This window comes from Anser cygnoides, chromosome 6 (assembly GCF_040182565.1).
Source record: "Anser cygnoides isolate HZ-2024a breed goose chromosome 6, Taihu_goose_T2T_genome, whole genome shotgun sequence".
NCBI lineage: Eukaryota > Metazoa > Chordata > Aves > Anseriformes > Anatidae > Anser > Anser cygnoides.
In genome coordinates this window covers 28,709,043-28,723,609 of record NC_089878.1, presented here as the reverse complement: position 1 = coordinate 28,723,609, position 14,567 = coordinate 28,709,043, and the positions used below count along the sequence as shown (strand labels likewise).

General features: G+C 35.4%; 1 protein-coding gene across 8 annotated transcripts in view; it reads left to right on the top strand.

Annotated features, from left to right (window-relative positions):
* Nucleotides 1-14,506, top strand: part of PTPN4 (protein tyrosine phosphatase non-receptor type 4) — a 113,768-nt gene extending 99,262 nt beyond the window's left edge. For 7 of the 8 annotated variants that reach the window (XM_066999627.1, XM_066999626.1, XM_048050402.2 and 4 more), the window contains 6 exons: nt 1-62; nt 495-641; nt 2,584-2,712; nt 4,174-4,322; nt 7,001-7,136; nt 9,674-14,506. In XM_066999627.1, the coding sequence (XP_066855728.1) occupies nt 1-62; nt 495-641; nt 2,584-2,712; nt 4,174-4,322; nt 7,001-7,136; nt 9,674-9,760 (710 nt within the window). In that variant the 3' untranslated portion in view covers nt 9,761-14,506. Of the gene's footprint in view, nt 63-494; nt 642-1,885; nt 2,005-2,583; nt 2,713-4,173; nt 4,323-7,000; nt 7,137-9,673 lie in introns of those variants that run through there. The other variant, XR_007158920.2, reaches the window with a different exon arrangement.
* Nucleotides 14,507-14,567: the final 61 nt, after the last annotated feature.

The window sequence follows — 14,567 nt, the reverse complement described above, 5'->3', positions numbered from 1 at the left end:
ATGATGCTACACGGGTTATTTTAAAAAGTAATGAAGATTACATCAATGCAAATTACATAAATGTGAGTACTGTTTTTAAAAACAGTTTCTGGCATTAAGTAATTTTGCAGTTTTGCAACGGAGAACTCAAGTGAAAAAAAATATTCATGTGAATCTAGTCGAGGCTAGAATGTCTGGGTAAGCCTGTAATCAGATGGTTTGAAATTTACTCTAGGTTTGCTTAATTGCTATACTTTGTGGCAGGTAATTTTATAAAAGAAACAAGCAAAAAAAAAAAAAAAAAAAAACTAGGAGAAAGTAGCCCTTTACCAGAGGAACACACTATTCTTTTTGGATTACTAATGAGGCAGTAGTGACTAAGTTGCAGTAAATAGAATTCATGTAACGTTGCTTTTTTATCTATTAGTCACTAAACATTGTCTGATGTGTAACTAACAGAAATTCATTCTCATGGTGAATGCAAGAATTAAAATAATGATTTTATCTTCTCTTAGATGGAAATCCCTTCTTCCACAATAATAAACCAGTACATTGCTTGTCAAGGTCCATTGCCAAACACTTGTCCTGATTTTTGGCAGATGACTTGGGAACAAGGCTCATCTATGGTTGTAATGTTAACAACTCAAGTTGAACGGGGTAGAGTAAGTACAAGATTTTCTTAAATACCACTTACATTAAAAAAATCTGTTAATGATTGCCATTTAAAAGGTCCGAGGAAGATACTATTACGACAGGTAGTGCAACTGTTTTCATAAGGGCAGTGCATTCTTAGTACTGTTGTAGTGAAGAATCTTACATTTTAAACCTTTTGATATTCTTAGTGTAGCTAATATTAAAACTTGGTTCAGTGCTGAAATACATTTAAGTCCCCATGTATTTCTTAAAATATTTTTGGCTTATTGGTTTGACTCTTGTCAAACTAGAATTTACTTTCATGAGTCTTCTTTTCTCTAATCTTCAAATGAAGAAACTCCAAAAATGGAATCAGTTCTTGTAATTAGTTCTTTGATATGTAGAGATGAATTTTTAAGGCAGCCTAAAGTAGCTTTGTAGTGTTGAGATAACGTGCCTGGATGGCTGTCTTTAAGAGAATCCTTGATAAACTTGAAATTTAAAATTCTTCATAAAATGATGTTCTGAGGCTATGAACATTTTGTTTAATAGTGTGAAAAAATCATTGTCCTTTCAGTCGTTTTCGTACAAAAACTTGCAGAAGTAGAGACTTATGAATTGTTGAAAATAATTGTTCATGGTGTTGTCAAAGGCTTTTTTTTTAAAGTAATAGTTTTTCTTTATTAGCTTCATTTGTTGTGCAGCTTTGTCCTTTGGAGACAAGCAAAACAATAAAATCTAGTCATACAAACGGTTTAGTTCCAGAGTTATCAGGTCTGGAGCATTCACAGTAGCACTGGATGATTGAGTGTGTGGACAGAAATGACATACTAGAATAATAGTTTAGTGGAATTTCTCATAATTCAGGATTTCTTTTGAAGATGGATTTATGGAACATTGTGGGTGTTCTGATCAACTCAGACTATATTTCAGCTGTCTGTATATATTGTAACTTAGTAATAACCATGTATTTGTTGGGATGTCAGGCCTCTAAATGTAATTAAAATAATTGAAGGGGAGTTGTGGTGTTTTTAAACTTTTTTTCAGTGACTCAACATTAGCTTGATGCTGCCTGCTCCCAAATGAATATGATTAGAGGGAATTTCAGTACAAGTGCCCTTTTAATTTGAATTTTCTTTACAAATCTGCTACAAACAGACTTACAATAGCAGTTCTGAGGTTCCCCCACCCCACTCAATAATGATATTTGTGGAGCTCTTTGGAGAGCTGCTAAATAATTAAGTAAAAGGACTTATCTGTCTTATACCCATAGGCAGACTCCCTGCTCTAAAGCTGATCATGAGGCTACTGACATCACTATCCCACTGCATGCCGGGATGTCTCAGTGGAGCAGGAAGTCTGCAAATCTGGCTGCTCTTAAAGAATCGCCAGGTGGGTTGGAAAAACAAAAGTACACTTGAGCTGAAATGACCTCTATAATTAGGCCGTTAAGCAATATATCTAAAAATCTTAGTTTTTAGAGTTTTCATTCACACTGGTGACTTTATCAAGAGTCTTTGAAGCCCACCATCTGCGTTCCCCTAATTTCTGAATTGGTTTAGCAGCTTTTTTGTTGCTTATCTCCTTTCTTTTTTTCATATGTTCTTTTCCCATATACATGTGCTTTAAGAAGATTACGTTAAGTTTTTAGAGGTCAGAAATATTTATAAAGCAGCGCTTTTGTCACTCAAGTGTTAAGATGAAATATTTTATAAATACAATTTAAAAACAAATTCTAGCGAAAGATAAAGGCATCCATCCTCAATTTACACTAGCACTGAGTTGGTGCTCTGCGGCACATTATTTGATATGCAGTTAATTAAGTAGCACAGTCTATTTGGTAAGTAAACTAATAGTAGTTACAAAGTGATCAAAATATTATTTACTGAACAAAGGAATAAGCAACTAGAGAGACTGAAAATAATATTCTGAATTTAAACACAAACATCTTTAAAAATGTGTTGACTTCAGGTTAAATGCCATCAATACTGGCCAGAGCCATCAGGAAGCTCGTCATACGGGAATTTCCAGATTACCTGCCATTCAGAAGAAGGAAATCCTGCTTATGTGTTTCGAGAAATGACATTGACTAATCTGGAGGTAAAATCATTATATATATATATATATATACACACACACACATATGTATGCATATAAAGTATTAATCTGTGGGATCCTCACAGACTAGCTGAAACTACCTAATCAGGCTTTTTAAAATCTTGATGACATGTGAACAGAACTGTTTATTTCTAGAAACCTTTAGAAAACTAGTCTTATTGAAATGTTTTTACCTTGTATAAGTTCTGCTGTTAGCATGATAACCATTTATAAGCAAAATATCACAAGGATTTGGTTTCCATAATAATATAAATTGGTCTAGAATCACATAAAAGATGTATTATTTGTCTTAAAGGCTTTTATTGCCATCTTTCAAGACCTGGACAATAAAAAAGAGTAATTAAAAGCTGAGAAACTTGTTATTCCCTTGGTGCTTTCAAAACATCAAACAGAAGCAGTGTTCGAGTATTGCTACTGAAAATCCACCTTTTTGGTGGCAAACAGTTCTTAATAATTCCATCTTGGAGATTGTGTGCAAGTAGATGGACGATAAATCCTGCTGAGAGAAGCATGAATTGGGATCAGCAATGAGATGTAAACCAGGACCTCCCAGATTAAACATGCATAGCATGGAGTTTGAGGGAATATGTAGTTTCCAGAGCTTCACCAGTTAGCATTTCAGTCTCAGAAATGTTTGGGAATGGTTATCTGAAATTTAGTTCATGTACTTCTCTCTCACTGCATGGATTTCCAGATGAGACATCAGTTTTATAGAACTTCCTTTTAGTCAATTTGCAGTTAAAATTCCTTTCCTGTGTGCTGTTGAGACAATTGCTCATTTATTATCAGTAGTGGAAGCTCTGTAAATGATTCCATGCCAAAGGGTTATTTAACGTACTGTAACTTCTGTTCTTTGAAATGCTTCTTTTACTCCGATTGTACGGCCTGCCCCCTCCGCTCACCAGAGGCATGTGATATGTTTGTGACATTCGAGCGAGGGGGTGGGAGTGGAAAACCAAGTCATTCTGCATCTTGTGAAGTAAGCTGGATAAAATTAGAGGTGCAGTTAAATCCAACACAATACTGGCGTTCACACAAAGTCTGAAGGAAGGCTTTCATGCCTGGAAGTCCTGTCTTCCCCTCTCTCTATTCCTGTGCTGCCATTTGATCTAGCAAGATGGTACCTCTTTCTGCTAAATTTGTTTTGTTAAAGATTTGGCTACCTTCTTGTACATCTGGTGTTTAGATAGACTGTTTGTATCCTTGAACTGTTTTTACTATTACATGGAGTGCCATTTTCTAACCTGCCGTTTTTGTTTTTAACAAAAAAAAATTAATTGTAAAATCCACAATGAGCAAAAATTAACAACTGAAAGTTTCCAGAAGCTACATCTATTATAGGCACAAGTTGATGTAAATGTACCATTGATTTTTATTTATTTGTTTGTTTTCCCCTCCATGGAACCTGAGTTACCCTTCAATAAATCTTATGTTTCTGTTTAGAAAGAGGAAAGCCGCCAACTGACCCAAATTCAGTATATAGCTTGGCCTGATCATGGGGTTCCTGATGATTCCAGTGATTTCCTAGATTTTGTGTGTCTAGTGCGAAAGAAGCGGGCTGGCAGAGAAGAACCTGTTGTTGTTCATTGCAGGTATACCTTTTTTCCCCTCCAATTTTGCTAAATCACAAAATTGAACTTATATTTGATAATAAATCAAATAGTATTTCTGTGCTTTGTTGTTCAAATAAACATTTAACTGTATCCGCAGATTACAGGAGAACTCAACCTTTAAATTAAACAGTTCCTTTTTCTTAAAGTTGTAATCACTTTCAATAAGCAGAATTTGGGGTATCTACATCCATGAATCTGGGTGGGTATTGATTTGCATATTTAAGTTAAATGCTTGTGCTAGTGGTCTCTGTAATTCAAGGAGATGGTGAAAGATACCTAGGAAGCTTGCTTAAGATGACTACTTTTTTATGACTTTGTGTATCAGAAATTGTATTTAATTGGTTTGGCTGTCTTTTCTGCTTTGTGTTGGTCAGGGTAAATCTTCTGAATTAGGAAAAACCAATTGGCACTGCTAGAATTCCAGTGTCTCAAAATGATATTTTTCTTCAACTTCATTATTGCTATATTTCGGTTGATATGGTTCTGAACAAATAGTTTCATTAACACAGTACAAAGTGTGCAAGTCTACAGAGACACTGGTGTTCAGGAACAATTTCATTCCTGTCAGTGAGGTATCAACCTGGCTCCACTCTGATAATTTCAGTATCAACATTTAAAACAGTTTCATGTCTCTCAGAAAAAAAGGAGAGAATACCACAGTTTGGCATAATTTACTTAATTGACCTAACTTGATGGCTGTTGGGAAATATAACTGCATTTCACTAGCAAGGTCAAGCTGAAGGAGCCCAGGGGTTCTTCCGCATGATGTTGGCATGCTGTTTTTACTAGCCGCTCAGTATAAGGGGACTAGACATTACAGCACCAAAATGGTGAAGTTTGGTTTTAGACCTGAGGCACCAGTTTTAGAATGGGGAATCCAAGTACCTAATAGAGAAGACTCCTCTATCATACAATAGTAGGTTAAAATGAAGAAAAAAAAAAAAAGATTGTAAAGCAACAAAAATCCGAAGAATAGGGAAGGGTTTTGTTATGTTGAGCTACTTTATAACACTTGTTTTCAAGTTGTGTTCATCACTATTGCTTCTCTGATTACATTTAGTTCTCAGTGCTACTAACAAGCTTTTTGACTGAACTGGGAGTGGTTAAACAATTTATAATCCATACAGCCTGAACGCAGCGCTGATGAAAGGACACTCTGGTGTAACAATCTTTATTCCCTGTACAAATTGGTGACTTCCTTCTAAATTAGTGGTTTTTTGAGATTTGCCATTGTAGAAGAGTACTGAGATGAGAAACTTTGGAAGTGAGTGAATCTTAACTGTAAGCATTTTATTTTATTTCCATGGCACCTTTCCTTTAAAGGAAAAAGGTGTAGCACAGAATGTACTTTAAGAAAGAAACGTTATTCAAAATCAGGCTGAATGTACTCTGTTCTGTTTGGACCAGTGATCATAAATAGATGCTTCAGGAAAGTAAAGAACCAAACAAGGTTTTATGGTGCTTGTGCCACGTAATTTGCCCAGCTTCCAACTCATTTCAAGTTAAAGAAATTACTGAACCTGTTACGTTTGTCTGTGTAGCAGCTCCAGTGCCTTTCTTTTCCAAGGACGTTTCTGTTCTTATTTCTGAGTTCTTGAATTCCTGCATTCCTGTCCTTTGGCAAGTTCTGCAAATTTGCATCAAAGCTTTTTTGTTTTGTTTTGTTTTTACTTTAACAAGGCTTCTAACAGTTTAGCTGAACAGTTTCTAATTCTTGTTCCGTAAGAGATGGTGAGCCACCCACCCTGTTCCTGCCATTCATGATTTTCTTGTCTTCTGTTAAGTTTCAGTGTTCCACTCCATCAAGCAACGGTTTCTTTTCCCAAGCTGAAGAGTCTTAGCTCACCTGATATTTATCATATGGAAACTGTATCATACTTTCCATCCTTGTTGTTGCCCTTATCTGGATCTTTTGACATTGTAAAATGAATTGTTACAGATTCTTTGACAAATACCGTTCCTGCTTGCATTTCATGGTGCATTCCGCATACAAATTCTGTATGTATAAATTCTGGAGGTGTAAAATGTTGTGGAGTAATTTTATATAACCAGTACATTTACATCTTGTCATGAAAGTTTTGTGACATCACTGAAATATGTAGTAGCTTTGATGCCACCTTCTGGACAAAAACTTAAAGTAGTAGTTTGGCTGGATTTAATCTGAAATTATGCTTCAAAATCAGAACAATTAAGCTTCAAAGACAATGTTTATATTAACTAATTAATTTAGAAGCAAACTTTCATTTACTGACAAATAATAATTGTATGAGTTGAGATAATGGTGTTGTCTGAAAAAACGGATTTGGTTTTATATTCAAGTATGAAGGAACATTAGGTTTCTATTTTAAAACTGCAAAACAATATTTTGAATGAATAAATATATTTGTAGTTTCTGTTAGTTAAAAGCTAGGTTAAGAACTGTCAATTCTCTGAAGAGGATTGACAGTTCTGCACTGCCTTCTGCTCTTTTCAGGCAGGATGGAAGCTTCCAGTAACACCCAATCTGTCTAACCCCTGTTATCATAAAGCTCAGTCATGAGAATCCTTGAGAAGGGAGGTCTTAAGTTTGGTGGGGTGCTTTATACTCCATTTAGGAAAACGTGGCCTTTAAATGTGGACTGTCTTTCAGATACTTTATTTTTTGTTGTTTTTTACAGTGCTGGGATTGGACGGACAGGAGTTCTCATCACTATGGAGACAGCAATGTGTCTCATTGAGTGCAATCAGCCTGTTTACCCACTAGATATTGTAAGAACTATGAGAGATCAAAGGGCCATGATGATCCAAACACCTGTGAGTATCATACTTGTTTTTCTGTGTTGTAGAAGAATAATTTCATATTATTTAGTTGTATCATTAAACATATTTTAATATACTTGCTGTTTATCGTTTTTCAAAGAAGGCATCTTTACCGACTATAGCTGCAGCCTTGGCTCGAGACAGAAATAAATGCTCTAGTTATTGGAAAAGAGCAAGTCTTTAAATTTCTACAAAAACAACTTGGGGAAAAGCAGCAGCTTTTTCAGGGTTATCTGACAGTTAATGTCGAAAAGGGCCAATTTTCAGTAGTGTACAAATTGCTCAGTAGAGAAAGCAGGAGCATAATTCTAAAAGTTAAAAATGGGAATAATATAAAAGGCTAACGCAGAAAGATCTAAGACATGCAAGAAAAAACCTTCAGTGATGCACTTTGGTGATTTTGTTACCCTAGCAATAATGAAAACAAAACTTCACACCGTCCCGTAATGACTTTAGTAAGGGGAAAATAATCAAAGAAATTATATTTTAAAAACAGAATTATTAAAGCTGTTCCCAGATATATCGAAATATTTTATTTTTAAAAAAGGTAGCTTGCTTCTGGAATTCTTCTTGTGGTCTCTTTACAGTTCAAGTATCTTAGGATGCTGGAACTTTCCCTGGATTGATGATGTTTGTTTGTTTTCAAGATAATTGCTATGTTTCTTTCATATGTTATATTTCTGAACTATAAAAGGATTAGAAGGGATTTAGAACACATTTAGAACCTTTTTATTTGTGTCAGTCAGGTGTTGCTTATCTCTGAGCTGTTTGCATTACATTTTTACAAAGTATGTAAAAAGGGTCAAAATACTGAGTTGTGTTGTCTTTCAAAGAAAGGCTTGAAGTCTTGGTTGTTCCATTTTTTGACCAGTTTCAGTTTGTTTATTTGAATCAACATTCAGTTGTATAGTTTTTACTCGCTGTATTTAAAGGGAAAGTATTTTGAAGGAAAAAAGGCACTAGATCCAGTGTCAAATCTCTTCCATAATTACCCGCAGCTAGTTATTCGTTGTAGTAATGTCAATGTTCCTGTTGCTGTTCCTTCACCTAAATTTGAAGAAACCTTTTATGTTCTTCAGAGGGTATTCAGACTTTAAAAAATAATATAAGCCTCCATTTCTAGGTCATCTGTAGTTGAATGCTGCTGTCCAGTATTCATTTCCACAAAAATAAATAAAATTTATAAAAATAAAAGTGTTATTCAGCTGGGAAGGATGAGGAAAATGATGATAATATGAAAAACAATAAAGGATGGCTCTTGCTGTATGTGATGGTGGTACAGTATGAGTTTGTACATCTCTATAGCATACATAGAGAGGAAGAGACTTTTATTAGTAAAGGGAGGAGGTACAGGGGTAAGGGTTCTAACTATTTTTTCCCCGGAATGTGCTAAATATCTTTTTTTTTTCATTTTTCTACTCAAAAAAATGAGCGTGTTCTATCTGCAGCGGAACACAAATGCGTTTCACTGCATCAGAATGAGGGGGGATAATAAACATTATCTATCATAATTTCTCCTTTTGATGTCTCTTCCCGATTTTGTATATCCTGAAAGATTCACTTAATGTCCGCAAGATGGCCCCATGCATGATTCCCCTGTATGCTTACTATAGGAAGAGAGCTTGGAAAAGCTCCGTTAGGGAGCACTGGAGGCAGAATGCATATGCTCCACAAATAAGTATGAATTCAAATACATTAATATATATGCAACAATACAATATATAATAATTCTATTACTAAATCTGTTACTGTGCTCATTTAAGACCAGACGTCAACAATTACTGCGTAGATAGGGATATCCCAAGACATTAAAAAGATGGGAATGCTAGGTTTCTGACTAGCGTATACGCTATATGCAGTATTCATTGTTAGTTGCAGTGCTTTACAAAACAATTTTTCTTTTATTTTTATCTTATTTGAATTTGGTTGCTGTTTTTTTTTTTTTTTAACTAATATTTGTTTAAAAAGAGGTATTACTGGCCTCTACGTATGCTGGTGCTCAACTTGAATGTGTGTAGAGTTAGATATTATGTAATGTTAAGAAATTGGGTTTTGTTTTTTTCAACATGAAACACTTTTTTTTCCTCAAATTCTGAGAGATGCCAGTAACATGGCAGAATTAATGTAAGTATGAAGAAGTGCTTTAGAAGTCGATAGTGCTAGCTACAGATGCTGCTGTAGCTTCTAAATGCCAAGTGCATGGAAAGGTTAGGTCAGTGAAACTTCAGTAATGAAATGAAGGGTAGAAAATTACTGAAGAAGTGATGTTATAAGAACAGGACTGGTGTTGTGGGTGTGACTTCAGTTATATATTTCAAAGTGCTATTCATTCCACTCTTCTGTTGAGAAACAAGAAGTTTCTCAAGTAATACGCTGTTTCTATTGTTTTGTGTTTTCTAAACTAACTTTGAAGCACAGTTCTCAGACCATTAAGGAAATAGGGTTGGAAATACTAGAGGTCTTTCCTGCTTCCAAAGGACATGTCTCAAGTCTGTTTCTTTTCAATTAATTGAATCTGCTTTCCTTTTCAGAGTCAATACAGATTTGTATGTGAAGCTATTTTGAAGGTGTACGAAGAAGGATTTATTAAACCTTTACAAGCATCACCACATAAATAAAGAGCAAAAACCCTAGGATATCAATTGAGGAATCCTGTCCTCTATATAATGAACTGGCAGCATTCTTTGTGCCATAATACTGCTTGCAGGAAGTGATAGTGAAGTACGGCAAAGAATTGACAAAGGACTTTGAAAACTTCAGCACTGTTGCACTTTATGTTGAAACAAAATCAGTCTCTGAAACTCTTCTAACCTTCATCTGTTTGAAGACTTTATTTTCGTGCTTTGCTCCGAACAAACCACAAACTGAAAGAACTAATCGTGTTCAGGGTAATCTACGATATTTCATTGTAGTGCCATATACTGCGCTTCTGGTTGAATTGCTACAAACAAGGCTTGGAATTATTTCACTTTGTTTTACACCCATGTCTCTTAAAAATGGAAAACAAATGAAAAAATACACTAAGCCATGGTCTTTCTCCAGTGCTAGGTTTATTTACTATGTACAGACTCTCACTGTTTTGTTTTTTTTACAACATTAGCAATATTGCCGATACTAGATAGATACACACTGCCTACTGATGCAGCACACTGTCCTACGCCCTTATTAGAGACCAGCTGGTTGTTAGAGGAAAGCTGGCATCTGTGTTAACCCAGCAGTAGCTGCATAATGCCCACTTACCAGCATCTTGTAAAAAGAAAAAAAAAAAAAGAGGAAAAAAAAAAAAGAAAAAAACAATAATAATAAAAATTAAAAAAAAATAAACAGCATTTCTTTGACACAGCTTGTGTGTCATACACTGGTGTATTCTGATTCATGTGACTTAAGATTACGTGATGGGAACTAGTGCATGCATTGTCTTAACCCCTTAAGTGCCTTGAGACTTACAGCGTACATCCAGTGAAAGGCACTCATGATTCTGTGGGGGGTGGTCTTGTCCTGTCGTATTTATCTTAATGGGTTCAGATTTTAAAAACAGCCCTTGGTGCTTGGAATATGTTACTGCAAGGGGTCATGGAAATACCGTTCCCTCTTTCCTTATACAAGTACCTGTGTGCTACACTCAGTAGCAAAAGCACCTCTGCCAACTTAATGAATGAGCATCGTTTGCTGCTGTGTTGTAATTATGTGAAAAATCTGACACATTCCTTCATTGCTTTCAACTAGTAACTTACTAGCAGCTTACTATGAAATGCTAGTAGGTCATTAGAAGCTGATACTTTGTCTTATCCTTTTATTGAGAATAGCTGTCTTGCTCAATTAGAACATAACTCTTTAATAGCACTGATAATTAAGTTGAACTTACAATCAGATGTGATTTAATTCCATTATCTGCTAACCAGTTATTCTTTAAGTCCTCATAGTTGATTTCAAGCCATGTTCGTACAGGTCTGCCTTTTATTTTTCTAATTGTTTGGGGGGTGGGGGGTGAGGAAGGAGAACACTATAATGCTGTCCCAGAACTTTAATTCCATAATGACCCCAGTCGCCCTCTGTTATGCTTGTGCAAAGTTGTTCCAGTTGATATGGGTTGCTTCTTATTTAAGTAGGTAGAAGATTTGTAACAAATATCTGTCTGATACAGTATCTGAGCTCACTCTAAGGAGAGATATATATATATATATATATATCTGTAATGTCCCAATTTTTAATGTTTTTCCAGTATAGGAGAAACCAAGTCAGAAGCAAGGTGTCCGTTGTAATATACTGTAAGAAAAAAAAAATAATCAGTCACTTCTTTGACTGCCCTGCAACAACATAACTTTGTGCCCTCTATTTAAAAAATAATAATTTATTGTATTGGTTTCCTGAAAATGTTTATCCAGTAAATTTTATTATAAGCTATATAGAGCATAGAATTAAAATGGAAAGTTCTACACTAAATAAGTTTTTAACTATTGAAGAATTATATTATATAATATACTGTGTTCTATGGACATTGAAAGAGATCAGCTATGAAATATTAAGTGAAAAGGGATTCAGGCAAAGTGAAATCCTGGCTTACGACTTAGTAATAAACATGAACCACAATGCCAAATGGAAAATATAGTTTTAAATATTTTTAGAAAACAATATAATATTAGATGGCCTGTGGCCTTGTTACTTATATTTCTAGATTTGATGCCTAAATCAATATTATTCCTCAGCGAAAAATGAATCTTACAAGAATCTCTGGATCTGACAAATTGAAAAAGTGATAAAGTAGCTTTAATCTCAGTTTTATTTTAAGCCATTTGCAACAACAACAACAAAAGTCTTCTTTAGTAAAGTTTAAGCTTTAACTTGCATACAATGATATTAGCTGAGATGCCAGCTAGCTGGAAGGTTATTTTAAACTCAGCACTTAATGTCTACAAATTAAAATAATTCATTCATATACTGAAGTAAATTTTCTTCGTAGTCAAATTGTAAATGAAAATAGCGTTTGCCCTTTTTCTCTGAGGGGAACAAGAAATTAAGTTTATAGCAACATTGCATAGTGTTGGGATGTCACGTATTTAAAATGTGAAGTTGCCAAAGCAGTTTGAGTTTTGAGAGTTTGAGTTTGAGAGACCCATTTATACCACAATTGTGTGGGATATTTATCGGTCATTTGTCATTATCGTTTTGATTACAAATACAGGCAAGTATAACAGGTCTCTTCAGAATCTTCCTCTGCATTGACTTAAGCTGATGGGTTGGCGTGCATTAACGGGTTGCACTGGGAAAGAAGTTGAAGCAAAGCAACTCTTCTTTGATAACTGCTCATCAGCTGATCAGGGGCATTTGGGCTTCTGGAAAGCAGAGTGGTAACCAAAAACCGATTGGGAAAGAGAATTAGCACTGAAGCCTTCCTGCACCATACATCAGTCATTCAAATGTTTCTACTGGTTGTGGTATAAATGGCCTTTCAAATATTTTTATATGGCCAAAAAAAAAAAAAAATTCAAAACTGCTAAAGATTTTACTTTGGGTTATGAAGATCTGTATCATCCTTCAAACTTTTTAAAGAAGTTTTTGTATGTTTCATGCTGTACAAAACATGAATGTATCTTTCAGACAAAATGACCTATACGTGATTGGTGTTATGACTGTTGGATTTTATGAATAATTATTTTCATACCATTTGATTAGGAAAAATATTGGATGGGTGGGAGAAAGAGTATGTTTGTAACACTTCCATGATACAAATCCAGTTTTAAAAAGAAATGAAGTTTTCATTGTAAATAAGAGCAATATTATGACAGTTTTCTGCCAATGTATAATGTCAAGATTTTTGTTTTCCTTTTGGGTTCAAACTGAAAACAACCACTACCATCTCATTTAAAGTGGATTTGAAGGGTTTTTTTGGTAGAAAAACATGGGGCTCTAGAGAAGGCTTTGTGTGGTTTTGGGGGCATTTTTTATCTTTGCTAAATATGAAATAAGATGCAGGTATCATTTTATAGATCACCTGCAGATTGTCAGCCAATCCATTCTGAGAAATACTGCGTCAGATGTAACAGATAACTGAGAACTGCAGACTTCATTTGTCCTAAACTTAGAAGCATTTGGTATTTTAAATAATGTGCTTGTCTTAAGCAGTAACTCATTGCTTTTATGCATTTAATTTGTATATATTCTCTCCTAGTTATGAAAAAGAGCTTGATTGTATCGCACTACATTTCATGTTAACTGAAGTTTTTTTCTGCATTTTTTCTGTTCAGTCTTGGAAGCTTACATCCCATACAGATAGAACAACAGCGCTTCATCTAGTATAGCTGATTACACTCTGGCACACTATCTGTGAGAGAGAGGGTGAGAAGGCAGTTGGGAGACTAAGGAACATGGGGTGTCTGATATGGAACCCGGCAACTTTCCAGAGAGAGCTTCCGAAAAGCTTTGCGGTACCCGTGGAAGGGCCAGAGTGCAGCATTGCTGCTGCAGTTGCACTGCCCAGAGAGACGGGAAGAAGAGGTATTGCATAGGGAGGCTGGAGCTCCAGGTGTGTCGTGGAGCTGAATTACGTGATATTTTTATGCTTGTGTAGGTGTGTGGGCGATGTTTGATGGCTCAGGGAATTAGCATGAGCATGAAAAACTACAGATCCACCATCCGCAAATCTCCAAGCGAAACCAGGTTGTCCAGTACACGCGCTGTAGTTGTGACTGTAGAGCCACTACGCAGGCAATCTGAAAGACCCTCAGCCCTGAGGATAAAGGGAGGAATTGGAATATGGTCCATATTCAAATTCTGCATATTTGGATTAGCACAAAGTACAGGAATGGTGCCCTCTAATGTCACTTATGTAAGTCTTTTTATAGCACATATGTCCCCAGGTGGTTGGGAGTATTCTCTTATTTAAATACCCATCTTTTGTCTCGAGACTGGAAAAGCTCTTTTCCATTGCCACTTCTAGTGCTGGGATCAAATATTAAAATCTTGTAAATATTTATATATTCATTGATTAAATGTGGATCTTGCATGAAATTGCAGAGATTGGTTAGTGGTGATTGGGAAGCTGTTACAAGGGGAAGAGGATTGGTTTGTTTTATTATAACCGTTTTGTCCAATCTCATTTAACTCACAGCAGTTATAAACCAAAAAAAAATTTTTTTTAGTTTAGCAATCTGCAAAGGAGGCTAGTTTGTCACCACTGGACTTTACCTCTGTCCTAGTTGCTAGCACAGTCGTGCATCTTCACAGTTCATTGGGCTTCTCCAGCTGCAAGTTTAACTGGTGCACAAGCTGCAAGCTCCAGTTGCTCACTTCGGCATGTTTTGCTCATTGAGAGCTCATTTGGTAAAACTTTGGGAGAAATTAAAAAAAAAAAAAAAAAAAAAAAAGCTGACATTTTTGGTAAAAAAAAAAAAAAAAAAAGTATGTACTTTTTGGATTGTTCTAGTA